The sequence below is a fragment of the Brachyhypopomus gauderio genome, chromosome 13, assembly GCF_052324685.1.
Source record: "Brachyhypopomus gauderio isolate BG-103 chromosome 13, BGAUD_0.2, whole genome shotgun sequence".
Taxonomy (NCBI): domain Eukaryota; kingdom Metazoa; phylum Chordata; class Actinopteri; order Gymnotiformes; family Hypopomidae; genus Brachyhypopomus; species Brachyhypopomus gauderio.
In genome coordinates, this window is record NC_135223.1 from 17207257 (window position 1) to 17223248 (window position 15992).

A 15992-nucleotide genomic window follows, 5' to 3' on the forward strand; every position below is an offset into this window, starting at 1 on the left:
GGTGCAGACTCTGTAGCTGCAGCGGAATGTCATAGTGCAGGATTGCTACAGAGGGCAGAAGCCCAGAGAGACACCCTACAAGCTCTCATTACAGAAAGATGTCTGGAGACACCCACTGTCAGCTGTGCTTCTTGAGTGTGTTTTGTCAATATGAAGGACCATGTGTAGGCAAAAGCTGTGTATTGCACTTTTCATGTGTGAAAGACCTGTACTTGTTTTATGTGTACATATGAAGATATTCTATGAGGATATTCTAAATTATGGACATGCCAACAGGCTGTGTTCACATTACCTTTACTGTCATGGCGTTAGGCACATTACCCTTCACAAGCATAATGTGCAACTCCTTTGAAAGTTTCCACAAAGAGATTTAGGGTGAAAAACAGCCTTTGGCAGGCAGGGCAGATGCTTAAGAAATGTTCCACCGTTGCATATTGACTGTGATTATTAGAACCAGACACTTTGCACAGTTCAGTCATGAAAGTTGGATGTTACCCAGGTGCAATGCATGGACCGGCTCGGCCTGGTCCATCAGGGCTTCAGTAGGCCATCCTACCACCGCACAGAGGGAACAGGGTCCAGGTTTGTTCAGCCCAAACATTACATAACAGTACTCAAGGCAAACTGAATGACCTGCACATTCATATGCTGTGTAAATGAGCATCTAAAGGGAGTGGAAGAGGAGAAAAGCAGGAATTAAATGCAAATTCAAGAGAGATTCATTCACCTGATGAGGGTTTCACAGCCCTTTTCACAACAGAGCTACATCAACCACACCTGGCCTTTAGTACACCCAGCACATTATGAATTGAACCTCATAATAGAAGTACAAACTGCAGGTTTATATGATGCTTTAATTTTCAATTTGCAACTGCAATGTCAATTAATGTCAAAGTAGTGTGAGTCTTTCCACAGACATACTGGGTTTTAATAACAGTAGGCCTATAGACAGGCTCTCTGTCTCTGAATGTTTCCAAACTGCCACTTATTGAAGACAACTATGTATAAACAACTTAAACTGGGAGTCACACAGGAGTTGCATTATAATATTTTGCATGATTGCTGTTTGTAAACCAAGTTTTTAAAGTTTAAAGTTTTTTACATTTGACTTCCTTTGACTTCACAGCTGATAAAATGAGTTTTTCATTTTTGAGCTTTATTCTTTTCTCCTGATGTTATCAGAGATGTTTATACTGTGTCTTTTCTGGTCATCTTCAAATGTGTATTCTATACTTTGCTTAGTGTTTTCTGTGCAATGTATTTGGTTATGAATGTACAACATTATGGACCTGAAGTTTGAAACCACCATCAGGGTTTTTGTAAATCCATTTTCATTGCCTTGAAAATAACATATTTAATGTGTTCCTTAATTCAAATGTAGTTCTGCTAGCCCTTTCAAAGTCAAAAAACTGAAATTTTATTTACACTTCCAGTAATTGCTTATATCACAGTCACTTTAAATTCTAGTTCTGCCTATGAAGTGCTGGAAGGCAACACACCACAAATTGTTTCCTTCAGTGATTGCAAAATTCAGTGCTGGGGCCACTGCAGCATGGCTGTGAAACCCTACAATGTGACTTTAAATATTGAAATTGTTAAATATCTGTAAACATTGTCTCAGTTGTTATCTATGATCAGTTTTACGATTGCTATCACGTACATTATGGTTTGAGCCTCATCAGAGCTGTGCAGCTTTTACTGGTGTAGTGCCTGATTGCATAAACACAGCTAAGTGATTCTCTGCCACTCACCTGACTCAGAAAAACAAAAATCACAAGAAGCGTCGCCGCGTCGGCGCTCGGCCCTGAGAGACGGCCCACTTTGTGAGTCACGAGCCTGCTGCATGAGGTAATTGCTTTGTCACGTGCTTCCCACAATGCACAGCTTCCCAGACCATTGGAACAGGGTATGCGCACCAGAGGAACGCAGGCGCCATGTAGATGACTGAAGCACACATCTGCCCACTGACACGCACTGTTTTTGTGACTTGGTTTCTGAATTCTTCACTTGTGTTGGGAATGAGGTTATTCCAAATGGAAAGTATGAGCCTGTGATAGTAAATAGGCCTTGAAAACATGAGGTTTAACACAAGGGAAGTGACATAAACATAATTTGGGGTATTATTAAAATTTGTGGCACTGCAGTGGTCTCAGTGGCGTAAGACATATTCATTCATGTAAGTGAGCGTACAGAAATTGGTGGATTAGTATAATGAAGGAGACAGTGACCACTGACCACAAATTTGTACGTGTGTACATGTTTCCCAGTCAACTCTCTGAATGAACTATTTCACACTATACCACATATATGGCTGTGTAGTTCTGTGATGAATCTTCTTTGACGAATCTTTTATAGCATTATTCACATAATCAACTCTTCACTTGTGTTGGGAATAGTTATAGTTATACATTTGAGGTCCCCCCCCCCCCTCTCTCTCACACACACACACCTTGTAGGCTCATCAGGTCACTACAATAATTTTAGCCAAACATGAATGTACAGAGCCTCAAATAACTATCTCCAGTGGGCTATTAATCTACAGCATATACTCTATGAGTGCATGTGTGAATGTGTGTGTGCACATATGCATAAATGTTTACAGGAAAGTAGGTCCAGAGGTGAGAAAGCTGCATTAAACAGGGGGTGTACTGTATACCGGGCGAGGACGGAGGAAAGCCATGGGCGTGTTCTTGGGAGTGTCTCATGGCATGTCCTGGCTCACTTTGATGTGCTTGTGTTTACAGTACGCGTCCCAGTGGAAGACTTCTCCTCTCCCTGCCCTGGACAAAGACTCCTCTTGGTGCCTACGGTATTTGGCACTCCTCCAGTTTTCCTCTCCTCCAATATGAGCGAGCTTCCCCGGCCTGCGCTCGCTCTGATTGGATATGACCTCGGCCTTCGTACGCTGCTGCTCAGATTCCATTGCGTCAGGGAGCAGTCCTGTCTCTGCCATGGAGCTGTGACAGCACACATCTCTGCATCCGGCCAAACAGACCCTTTTAAGAAATGACCCAGATCCAGTGCAGACAGTTCCTTGCAGTCCTACATGAACGTGACTCAGAGGCCCAAAGGGAAAACTTTATCAGCCCTCTCAAAGCTTGAATGGGTTCCCCTAATGATGACAAGCTGTCGGTTTTTTATTCTTTAGGAGAATAACCTTTTCCATGTGTTTATGTGGTTTAATTAATGGCAGAGCAGAATTGTGAGGAGAAGCCTTAGTCTGGAATCATTAGGATTAGATTAAGTTGTAAAATGTGGGTTGTCCAACCAGGAATGGACCTCCTGGATCAGTTTGCCACTGTAAGTGTCTAGCCGGTACAGTCAGGGGTTGAACATCAGTCACCCCCAGGCACTTGGTTGGTGGGCCTCTTTTAGCGCTGATATCTGCAAATAAAACCAAGAAACAATAAGGGCACCGCACAAAGGAATACTGCACAAAGTCCCAAACCTGCTCACCCTGGCAACAGAGGCATCTAGCAGATGATGTGACTCAATGAAAGTTTGACTGCTCACTCTTCTGAGTTATGTGACAAGCTGCGTGAGCTTATCATGGCCTTGGAGAAGGAGACTCAGGAAAACAGCTGATCACCAGATATGTGCAGAATTCGAAAGAGAGCAATATGAACCGATGATTGGAGGCCAGAGAGAGTGGACGGGTTTGCATTTCTGGGCTGCAGGATCAAGGATGACACAGGGAGTGTGGTGGAAATGGAGGCAGGGCAGGCTGGCTGCAATCACGTTCAGTGAGTACAAAACCAAAGCGAGGCTCTCAAGGTCTTTGTGCTGTCCATTTTTCTGTACAGCTCTGACACGTGGACGTCTGCACATCTGGCTATATGCAGCTCAAGACATTCAACACTACGAGTCTTGTGACTGTGAGGCTGATGAGAAGAGCAATGAATGTAATAAGCAGCAATCAACCTGCTCCATGGCAATCTACACAAAAAAGAAGCGTGTATCCCCAGATGATCCTGTACTGCACTGCACTGTAACTCCACTGTAATGTATAGAAATGAAAGAAGCAGCTGTGTACCATTTGCTTTACATTGATGTCTTAGTCAAAAAGCCAGAGTTAAATGGCTCAGCTTGACAGACTAAGCCTGTAACATTTAATTTAACACTATAGGTATAAATTCAATATTAGGGCCTATGTCTGTATCTATGGTAGAAGTGTGAATATTAAAAGGCTGGATACACAGATGTATCATTTTGTTCATGTGCCATTAATGGAGTATTTGGCCAGGAGAATATAGAAAATAAATGGCCCCTTTTAAGGGCCAGGGGCTTATCACAGTTGCCAAAGACGACAAACTACAGACTCCTTCCAGGAACCCCCACAGTGAGGCCACAAGATACTAAGATATTTGACTCTCTCGCTCTCTCCCTCTCTTTTGGTGTGTGTGTGTGTGTGTGTGTATACACATGTGAGCTAACGGGAGCACAGCTTCTGCTTTGAAGCTAACGTGTGTCACACCTCCTTGGGCTATGCTTAGCCACCTTATCTTTTGTTTCCAAAAGGCAGAATCCTCAGCATGACCTCTGACCTCAGTTGGCATTTGTAAAAAAACCTCACCACTCAGCACATACTTATTATTAGAATTACAGTTGTTAAAATAATGCCACTTGGCTTTAAGGCATTAAAGAGAATAAATGTCTATATATGATATTGCATAACATGAATTAATTTAAATGGCAACAGAAAGAAAGCAAATAGGCAGAATTATTTGAGGAAATCATTATTTTAAGAGATTTTTGGTACTACAAATACCACAAGTCTAATACAATATACAACAATCTTTCACTATCAGTTGTTACAGTTACAGCTGTGGCTGTGTGCATGTGTGTGTCACAGGGAGATTGAGAGAAGTAACATGTGTGTGAAAACCCATGTGCAAACGTAGAAACCCCTCTCAAGGAGAGGACGTCAACACAGCACCAAGTCGAATGCTAACAAACCCTGACCTTATGAGGACAAAAAGAGGAACTAGATATTCTTAGCTTCATACAGTCTTTAATTTGTTTCTTTTTTTTTTGAAGTCCTGGGGAGTTCAGTCAGTCTGCAAAGCATCCAAGACCATGAACCTCCCTAACTTGAGTATCTGTCTAATAACCTGAAGAAGCTACAGAATCAGAACTCTATTCATTGTTTTTGTGTTGAATTTCTCTTGTAGTTTAACATGATGTCTTCTTCAATGCTTTCTTATAGTTAAAAATAAAGAAGAGCTTTGACATTATTCCCAAATATGTCAGCTGAATTGATAATGAACAAGGTTGTTGGAGCATTAAAGTGATAAAGTTCTCAGTTTGTAACTATGGTTTGTTGTATATTGTTTGGCTGCTTTTTTACTTTAGTCATCATGAGCATGAGTTTACACACTGATTTGTCACCAGAGGCATCTAATAACAAAGAGCTCTTTTAAAGCTCTGTACTAGTGGGCAGCCAAGAGACACAAGTATCAAAGTTTACTTTTGGTCATGGATGAAATTCTCAGCCATTTTCTTCATGTTTGTTTGTTTACATTCTTATTATCTGTTTTGAGAGTATAATTTTTGGGGGAAGAGAGGAGGTGAAGTTATTTTTGGAAGTATGTTTATTCCCACTTTCGTATTTCCACTTTCCTATTCAGCATGTAGCTACTACGTGGATAGTTTCAGCTGCTTATAACATCCAATATATATAAATGCATCATTAACATAGTTCACTTTCTAACTGGCAACTGCTGTTGTACTGGTGCTACTACATTCAGAAAATATTTGGTTTTTAGCAAAGCATCTTGTAGTGAAAACTTGATGCAGAGTGTTCATTTTCATTGTTTGATAATTAACTGCCATTAAATAAAATGTATTAAGTAGACAAACCACTCAACAGTGGTCTTCCTGGATGAGAACTAAAGCAGACGGTTTTTATTACCTGACCACAAATATAAATAGATTCTTACCCGTAGCCAAGGTTGATGTACTCACTGCTGTGTTCTTTCCCTGAGAAGGATGTGTTCAAGCATTTTCCTCTCTTCAGTTCTCACAAGCTGTGCTGACTCACCATAGACCTTGAGGTCCATTTGTAATCGTCTGTGGGTCTGCTGTCCACATTCTCTCTCCCCTCTCCTCATCAGTGACACTAACCCTGAGCATTACTGTTTTCCTACAACAACACCGAATTGCCATGGAGATCTTTTCACTCATCTCTTCATTTACAGACTTAGCAAATTCACCCACTTTTCAGCAAAGACTATAAACTCTCCACATGGTTTTCAGCAAGACACTTGTCAAACCAAGAGATTAGGCTTATGCAATGCCTGGAAAAGAAGAAAGGAACTGAAAGAAAGAAAGAAAGAAAGAAAGAAAGAAAGAAAGAAAGAAAGAAAGAAAGAAAAAACACTACAGCTATTTTATCAACATGAGGAATTTGATTTATGATGTATGTGCATGGCTGTAGTTGGTACTATCTCTAACCCAAGAGTATCACAGATGACCAATTGTAAATACTTTTTACATTTCATTTAATGTGGTTGATATAATGGCAGCTGGCTATAGGTTTTAGATTTGGTGAAAGTGACACATGGTCATAAGAGGTATGAGTGGAAGGGCAGCAAGTGAACACCCAGTTTGTATAATACTTTGCATGACTGTGGGCTTATCTGACACTTGTCATCTTGTAAGGCCATTTAATGGTTGCTATTTATTTCATCACAACCAATTAAAATTTGGTTTGTAAAATGTAAAAGTGCTATATATTACTATTTGACACTTGTTACAATAATTAGAATAATATGCTATAAGGCATACTTAATTTTTAGAGTTTTTTTTTTTTTAAGAGCAACTCAGTTGTATGTTATTTTAGCATTTTGTGTCAAACCTTTGTTGGACAATAAATAACAGGAATATTCTGGAAAGACCTTTTGCAAAGATCGTCTGCAAAATGCAATAAATTGTATCATTAACTACATCAAACAGTCCTAATCCCCAGTGTAAGATTACAGTGTGAGCTGCTGTTTGATTTGTCATCAGTGAAACCCATTTGGAAATGAAAACAAGGCAGAAAGACAGACTCACCTGAACATGCCGTCATACAGCAGGCTCTGAAGACCATCTCAAGAGTGGCATCATGTTTGTATAATGTGGTTGACACACAAGTGCTTTCAACCCTCTTGCTGCTTCTTGGTTATTTCTGAAGAGCCCTCTTGAAAGTTTATCGCTGCTTTTGGCATTAGTTGGATACCTCTCTATCAGTGTGATTAGAAATGGGAATTCCAGTATACAACATTATCTTCCCCTTCGTTTTCTTGGCAACTTTCAGACTGCCTTGGGGGAGTTGATGCCATACCTATTCCAGATGAAATACCCCTATGGATGAATCATGACCATTCTCAAGGATGTGTTGTTCAGAAAAAGTTCTTGAATGCTTTATCACTGTCTCTTAGATGTCTATAGCAGTGAAGTCAAATGCTCTCGTGAACACTTTGTGGCGGTTGAGGCTTCCCAAGTTGGAAGGAATATGGATAGTCACAGGGTTGTACAATGTCTCCTCCCTAAGCCTTTAATAAGTCTTGAGTCTTGTTTTGACAGTGAAAACCTGGTCTTGTCTGAGTTTATGAGCGGATAGCATTACCTGGTGTTCTTTGTTTGGCTAAGGATATAAGATTAGAAATGTTCTGGATTTGACTTCAAACCTTTCCAAGGAATGAATAAATATTGCAGTTAAGCTTGTATGACGTTCATTTGTTCACTGCACTTGTCAGCCTATAATAAAAGGCACTCACCATATCTCAAAAGATAATCTCTTACTTGCTACAGATATTGTGACACAGAAAAATTTGGCTTGTAACCCTAACAGACTCTCTTCTAGTATGAATCCAAATGTACACATCAGTGAAGTTCTATCTATCTATCTATCTATCTATCTATCTATCTATCTATCTATCTATCTATCTATCTATCTATCTATCTATCTAAATAATACTGAAATACTATATATATATATATATATATATATATATATATATATATATATATATATATATATATATATATATATATATATTAGAAATATTTTTAATAGTTCATGTCAGCGGACATAAAAGGAAAGCCCTGTAGATGCAGAGGTTTTCAGTGCATTGAAAACACAATCAAGACTTGGCTATTCCAAATGGTAACCTTTAGATCTAACCAAAGAGGCTATTGATTTATATCAAGTTCAAGCTCTTAAAACAATAGCAATCTTTTAGGCTATCGATAGAAAACTTAATGCGCTTTTATAGAATAAGCAATTCTTATTATAATCTTATACGCAATTCAAAGCAGTTTGCTGATGTTTAGACTGCACGGAAAAGACACGTAGCAAATGAAAGATTTTTAAAAAATCAAGTTAGAATGAATGAATTAAAGTTAGAATTAATCTACTTTATTCATTTCTGAACCACTAATACCAACAATCACTAATATATGTTTATTAAACATGGGCATACAGAACTCAAGCAAGCACAGACGTTTGTATCATGGCAAAGTAGCAGCCTTATCATAAATCTTGTAAGGAGGAGACATGGTGTGCGTCAATTTGAATCTCCGAACGAGTACGTGGGTAGCCGGATAAAGTGGAGGGCCACGACAGGACCCTGTGGAGTCAGATTTCAGTGTTTTGAGGGCCGATTGAGCTCTGGCGAACTGAGGCTGTCTTTGTTCACAAGGAGCTCCTGGCAGTTCAGAGTGCGGGAGCCAGAGTGAGTGAGGGGGAGAAAGTTGGGAGGAAAGAGACTGAGCGGACTCCAATTCTTACTTACGGACACCTTGAATCCGGTATCTTCATGAGACCGGAGACATGGCTCGTGGAAATATTCCTTTGCTGAGGTGATTTAACGAGTATCGCAACTGCAAGATTTCCGATTTCGTCGATGCGAAATTGCTTTCTCATGACATCTGTACTTCTCTCCCATCACCAGATTGACGCTGTGGTATATTTGCCTCATTGATTTGTGGCACCTCCAGCCAGGGACTGCGTTTCAGCTGCTGGAAGGTATGTCACCTTATAAAATATGGACAACTAAGGGTCTCTGGTTAAAGTTGCAAACCGTTAAAAATAGTTTCGGTTTTATTATGGCAGGTTATATAGAATACTAGTAATGCGTTTTCTTCTGCTGTTTCTTTAATTCATACCCTAAATTCATTCATTCAAAATATGTTAAAGTAGTTTTTAATGAATTTATGAATAACGTTTGAGACTTTTCTAGAAGGCTGGGAAGTAGCATATAGACTCAACGGTGGTTATGGCACTTATTAACAGATGATACTGCGTCAGTTCAGAATGTCTAGCACTATGTAGTCTGATTTATGAACACATACTCATCCTCTTCGACTACTGTGGCTGCCCGCACCATATTTGTTAACTTCAAATTTTTGCATTGATGATGCACTTTAAGTTGATCCATTCTGATTCCCTTCGATCTTCACGTGAAGACTAAGGAAGAACTTCACCTGCTGCTTGACTCATGGTTTATTTTGGTACATTGATGTGATGAAACGATGTCTCCCTTTGTCAAAACGTAACACACAGCAGCCAAAGCCACACACAACACGCGAAACATCAAAAAGCAAAGACCTCATCCAAAGTTCTTTCAGCTCTTGCCAAAATTTTATTTTTGCATTCAAAGTCCACACAAATATGAGATGTCTTTCCTATATGACAACTACACACTAACGTGACAAATGGAAAACACTACTACCATGTTTTGGGTGTTCAGTGTGTAGTCTGCTGTAAAGGTATATCATAGTAATTACATATACATGTATATTCACAAATATGCAGGTTATTTATGCATATTCAGCACATATACACCATAAAGTAAAACACAATTACAAGGGGAATGTTTATGTTCTTTTTTGAATGAACAGTACTGCAACACAAGATGTATATACTGTAATACATAGATAACAGAAGCCAAAAAAAGGCTTGTAACTTCAAAATAATTCAAAATAACGGTTCATCTTGTCTTGAATTTGGGTCTGGAGTACCTTCTGGAGTGATGTATCCATCCCGACACGCCCCCGTAAATGTCACCACAAGCTTCCTCCATTACCTGGAGAAGTGGTATGTGATAGTGGGGTTGGCTACCAACTCCATACCAAACACAAGTCAGTAGGAATGGAGAGTGTGGTGGAGGTGATGCACAAAAAAATTGTAGATGCTCAGCAAACCAGTTTTTTACTTGAGCAGCCCAGTGGAAATGGTAACAAACCTGGACTGATCTGGTCTATCCCCCTGATTATGGAGAATGAGTATGTTGTGCTCTGTATTGATGATGGTGATGTAGGACTGTAGCATTGTTGTAGGAACCAAGAGTGGCATGATGACGAACACCACAGCTCTTGCATTCTGACAATGGCATGGGTGTTCTGAAATAGGACAGTATGAAATGAATGAATGAATGAATGAATGAATGTTCAATTTATATAGCGCCTTTCAAGATACCCAAGGACGCTTTACAACTTTTAACACAGGTACAAGTCCTACATGACCAATCACACACGGGCGAGAAGCGGCAGCCAATTGTGCACAGCCTCAGCCCCCTGGGGGACTGAATAGGGTGCAGGAAGGGGAGAGAGGACAGACCCTAGTGACAGAGCACCATCCACCACTGGGCATACAAGCACACACACATTCATGCACAGACACTCAGACAAGTGCTTTTTATTGAACAGTGACACACAGTTACACACTCAGGGAGAATTTGTCAGGGAATCAGGGAATGCCAATTTACTTAACTTCCATGTTTTTTTACTTTGAAATAGGCATAAAGTAGTCAGTATTGTGTGGCACAGGACACTGGAATGAATTATCACTAAGAGGATAGCAGAGCATGCTTCAATTTGCATATGCAAAGCATACTTCATGTTGCATGTTCATAGTGCACTGGCCCAATGCGGAAGGTGAATGGATGTTGCTGAAGGTGATGTCAGTAATGTTATAATGTTGAAAAACTATGCTATTGTTTGTTCAGGCCATGTTGATGACGGCCTCTTTCTGTTCTGGGGTGGATAGCTGTCTTTTAGCAGTTCTGCAAAAACATGATATGAACGTTTTACTGTATCGGCATGAAATGAAACTACTGTAAATTACTGTAACTACTGATATGGTACTACACTACTGTAGTACAGTGGTATATGTAGTTCAGTTCTGTGAGTTCGATAGCATCGTAAAGAGTATAGGTCTAATGACCTATTCTGATTTCAGAATGGCTGAATGATGCTGCAGTGTAGCAGCACAGATTAGGCTGGGCTGTTTGCCTCCAGAAAACTGCACACATGGGAGTCTGGTCTCCTTCTTCCTTATTTTCATTCTCTTCTTCATCATTTCTGTGCAGTATTGGACTCCATTGTTGCAGAAACCAAGATATGCAACTTGTGGCCTCTTTATAGAGCTCAGACTGTGATTACTAAAGATTTGTAAAAATTATCTAGAAGTGATTTTACCTGTGAGGACTGGGTTTGTATAATAGGGTATGTGGGTTTGACAGTTGCATGGCAGTGTTTTCCAAAAGAAACACAAGGTTTTCAGCTTTGAATGTTGTGTCTAATGTAGGGAACTCTGCTTTATAGTTTACAAAAGGTGTGTTTTAGAATTGATAAATGAGTGTAAGGCAGAGAATGTGCTTAAGGTTTAGTGCACTAGTTCAATAGATGACAATAGATGGTCAATAGGCTACATGAGTTGTTCCCAAAATTATGCTATAAGTACCAGTTTTGGGGTCTTAGCAGCTGCAAAAAAGTGTAAGCAATAAGGTGTTTATTTGTTCTCATTATCTTGTTTTATTATTTTTTTATTCCTTGGCAATAACTAAGTTTACAAAAAAGAAATAATTCTTCTCCTCTATCATCACAAAGTTCTTATAAGCTTGCTATTATTGAGACTTGATCTTATTGTTAGATCTAAGAGACAGACCAGTCAGTTGAGGTACCGGACACAGGGCTACAGTAGTGTCTTCCTGAAATGCCAGTAGCTTTCTGGTTAGTTGGTTAGGTAATATGTGGGTAGGAGAGAAACCATGAAGTACAATGATTGCTCACTATCATAATGCACCTCACAGCTGGGCCAGTGAGGTGCATTATGATAGCACTCAAGGTCCATGCTGTTGAAGGATAGACTGTGATTTTTGCACCAATTTACCCTGCAGTGAGTGAAGATTGGCAATATGTAGTCCCCTATCTATACAAAAAGCTGATAAACTGCTATTATGTCATGCAATAGAGATCACATAATTACGTCCTTAAGGATGACTTCATACTGTAAAAAAGCTGTTCTGTGTTCATTTCAGCTGTATTGTGTCCATTGTAAACATTATGCGTTTTGAAATAGCATGGCTGTTATGACAGCAGTGCTGGAGTTTAAAAACAGATATGTAAATGTAAATGCTTCATTGGTTGCTCTGTGGAAAATTAGTTTTGATTATGGTGATATTGTATGTAAACATGGGTTGTTAGTCTGATTAGTAATACTGTACAGTGCTTCTTAAGATTTGGGTGAATTATGCTTTTGTATGCTTGCCATTTTCATGAGGATTTCTGTAGTACTGTGAGTCATCTTGTAGGCGGACACAGCCAGTACTGTTGTGAATTTGCCAGGCAGTCCATCTGGGGACAAATATTTCCAGCCCCAGCAGTAAACACAAACGGAATAAAGTCGTTGCTGTGGAAACCGTCAATTGCTATGTATTAGCAGGAGTGCTGATTCTTTTCTCATTTAAATATGTGTTTGATTCCCAGGCATGATGTGTGCAGCAACATGGTGGTCAGCTTGGAGTGTGGTTGATAAGAGTGTAAACCTGCTTTGTAATACGCATATTAGGGAATCTCCTAATGTTATTGGTTTTTGGTATCCCTGGCTGAAGTGTGATATAACTATTTTAAAGATCACAACTAACTAAAGATCATTTTTTTCCAGATATTATCAGAGATGATGTTAATCAGCAGAGTTCATATCCTTAGTTTTCCACACATTGTCATTGTAATGCTCTGAGCCATGTTTCAACTCCCAATAGCTGAGAAACTAACTTGTCCTCACTTGTCTCTCGGGGGACAGAGGCCACAGCAGGCAGTGCCATTAGTGCATTACTGCAGCAGGGGTGTGGGGTTATTTCACAATAACTGCAGTGACCCTGGCTTGCATTCCATCATACCAGTTTAAGGTGTAAAATGGCAAAATAATCATGTTATTTTCTTATGCCGAGGACTAATATTATGGGCCACAGTGTGACTCAGTGTTTTTTGGAGAAACCTGATTTGTAACTTGTAACATAGTAATCTATAGCATTTCTCCAGAGATATGTATACATATCATATATACATACTGTATAGTTCTAATCACTATGAGAACTGTAGTATAAATAGTCGATTCAGTGTAAACAATGCTCTTAGGAGCATGAGGCAAAGAGGTAGTATGAAGACAAATCTAAGTAAGTTCTGTCACTGTATATACATTTGAAGAACATTCTAGGCAGTAACCGCAGTGTACAAATTGTTGACAAATTCTTCAGCTTGCGTGGAACGCGTCTTTTAAGTTTGGAAGCATTTTAAATATTTTAAGTATGTTAGAGCCAACATAACCAGAGACTCATTTAAAATGATACATCAGTTCGTGTGAGCTGTTTGATTATCTCGTGCAGGTATCTGGTTACACTGACAGCCCTTTCAAATGGGGGGCTTCATAAAGAAAGACCCATGTGTCCTAACCTAAAATGGTTTCTATCCAGTCTTTGGGACTGCATTCCTCAAAGACGTTTAGAAAAGATAGTGAGTATCATCTTTCGAAAAGGGCTTGGATACAAGCCCTCGACCTTCAGTTTTAGATGCTATTTGTTACTATAAGTGGGCAAGATGGCAAGGACATGGTGAAGTGTGTGCATACAAGGAAGAGTGACTGTGAGTTTAGATGTTGTTGGAGGCAGAGAATGTTATTTGAAAACCATACAGCTTTAAATAAATGCATGTTTCTGTGACTGCTCAAACTAAACAGTAGCATAATGTGTGAAAGCCAACTTATGTAGCACTCTAGGATTCACAAGAATGAGAAGGTTTTTCCTAAGCAACAGAGCGCAGAGAGAACCGTCTGTCTAGTCTTTGGAAACAATGAAGCAGTGGACGTGAGTTCATCAGGTTAAAAATGATCCAATGAAAAGCCACAGCAACAGAGCCGATTCTTTCCCAGAGTGACGTGGAATTCTCCGCTGCTTCATAAACCATGTTTTGGTTTATATTCCCTCTCTCATCTACTTTATTTTGCCCAAATTAACATAGAGTAATATAATCACTGATATGATAGGATTTTGTATCAAAACTACACAAGTGAAGGAACAAAAGTATGGCAAAGGCATGTCTTTAATGTCCATCATGCTACGCAGCAATAACAGAGCAAATACGTGTAGTAGCACAGCACACAATGAAAAAGGCACTGAGAGCACGACAGGTGCATACCGTCAGTGAAGCTCCGACAGCACGTAACGTCTCCACCAGTCTCTCTAGTCTGAGAACACTGCACAGCAACGAAGGGCAGGACCTGTGGGTTTAAATAGGAACAGGTGATGGTGATGATGAAGCGGTGTGTCAATAAATGGGTCGGCCTACCATGACAATATGTACAATCAATCTTTTGGCAAGGCCGAATAAAATGTCACTGGATGAGAAGTTTAGACGCAACATTGGTGGATATCATACCTATTAAACCATGAGAGCAGGTTCAGCTATCATGGCCACTGGTGGTCTAAACACACATAGTCTTGGTTTACGTAGGGAAGAATGGTACCCGAGGTGCTTCTGCTTTAGTGTCTTCTCATCAAAGCAGTAGCTCCTCGTCAAGCCAGGCTCCATACTTCATACTCCACCAGGGTGAACCTGCACCAGCAGAGGATATCAGACAATAGCACACAGTTTACTGGACCACTGTTCACTCACAGATAGATCATCTATATTGGGCTGGTATATATTACAGCAATGCTGAGGTAAGCTGATATCAAAGTTAGGTTCATTGCAAGCAGGATTGGCTCTTGTTATCCGTCACAAAACCATCACTAATGAGCTTATTGTTTTTTGTTTTTTTTTCCAAAGAGAAACTCTCCGTAAACCTGTGAAACATAAATAGAGCATGTTTGTATTCCACTCTAAAATGTTCAAACAACAGATCTGGAAAACAGCTCTGTGAGGAGACATAGCAGGGGACATGGCTAATAATGGGAACATCTCTGTTAAAATGATGATGATAAAAAAACATGATAGTGCAGTTGGATGTTTATATAGCCTCCATAGCACATTGCATCTGTTGGAAAAATAAACACCATAGGTAACTTTCAGTGTGATTGATGTACAGTAATGAGCACACTGAGGAAGGCATGATCCAAATTATATAGGAGAATGCAGTCCACTAAAAGCAACTGTGTAAACAAATCCCCCAAGTGTTCTTTATAACAAAAATGTTTTCAACTTTTTAACATTTATGACCATTAAATTTTCAAGTGTGACATGGCCCTAAGCAGTGTGGTATTGGATGTGATCTGTCGTCAATCTGTGAATAGAAGATTACAAATCTATTTTAAGAGAATTTCAAAAAGAAATGTATTTAGCATCAGTGGATTAGAGAGCAGTATCCTCTGCACAGTGGACTTAACCGCCTGGAGGGGGTTGAGTCTGGGCGCCAGACCTTGATGTTGAATCCCCTGGAGGTGTCAGGAGCTTAATTCAACAAAACACTGATGAGGGGAGGAGCATGCTGGATGACTCATGCAGGGACCTCACAGTGTTGTAGTTGCTGGAGTGAAGAGAATAAACAGGCCTCTATCTGAAGCTCTCATACAGCTCCAATGACACAGCAGATTTTACATCGTATCCTGTGTATAAGACAGAGCCAGTAAATACTGTGTGCACATGTATGAGACACTTTTATTACATTTATGAAGTACTGAAATAGTATATAATCAATGCCTGTACAGAAAATCACCCATATGGAGCACAGA

At 39.8% G+C, this 15992-nt stretch overlaps 1 protein-coding gene across 2 annotated transcripts in view; it reads left to right on the top strand.

Moving 5' to 3' along the window:
• Positions 1 to 8564: 8564 nt before the first annotated feature.
• col15a1a (collagen, type XV, alpha 1a) overlaps positions 8565 to 15992 on the top strand; it is a 67721-nt gene continuing 60293 nt past the window's right edge. The window contains exons 1-2 of one of the 2 annotated variants that reach the window (XM_076971343.1): positions 8565 to 8844; positions 8937 to 9010. In XM_076971343.1, coding sequence (XP_076827458.1) covers positions 8816 to 8844; positions 8937 to 9010 — 103 coding nt within the window. In that variant the 5' untranslated portion in view covers positions 8565 to 8815. The remainder of the gene's footprint in view (positions 8845 to 8936; positions 9011 to 15992) is intronic. The other variant, XM_076971344.1, reaches the window with a different exon arrangement.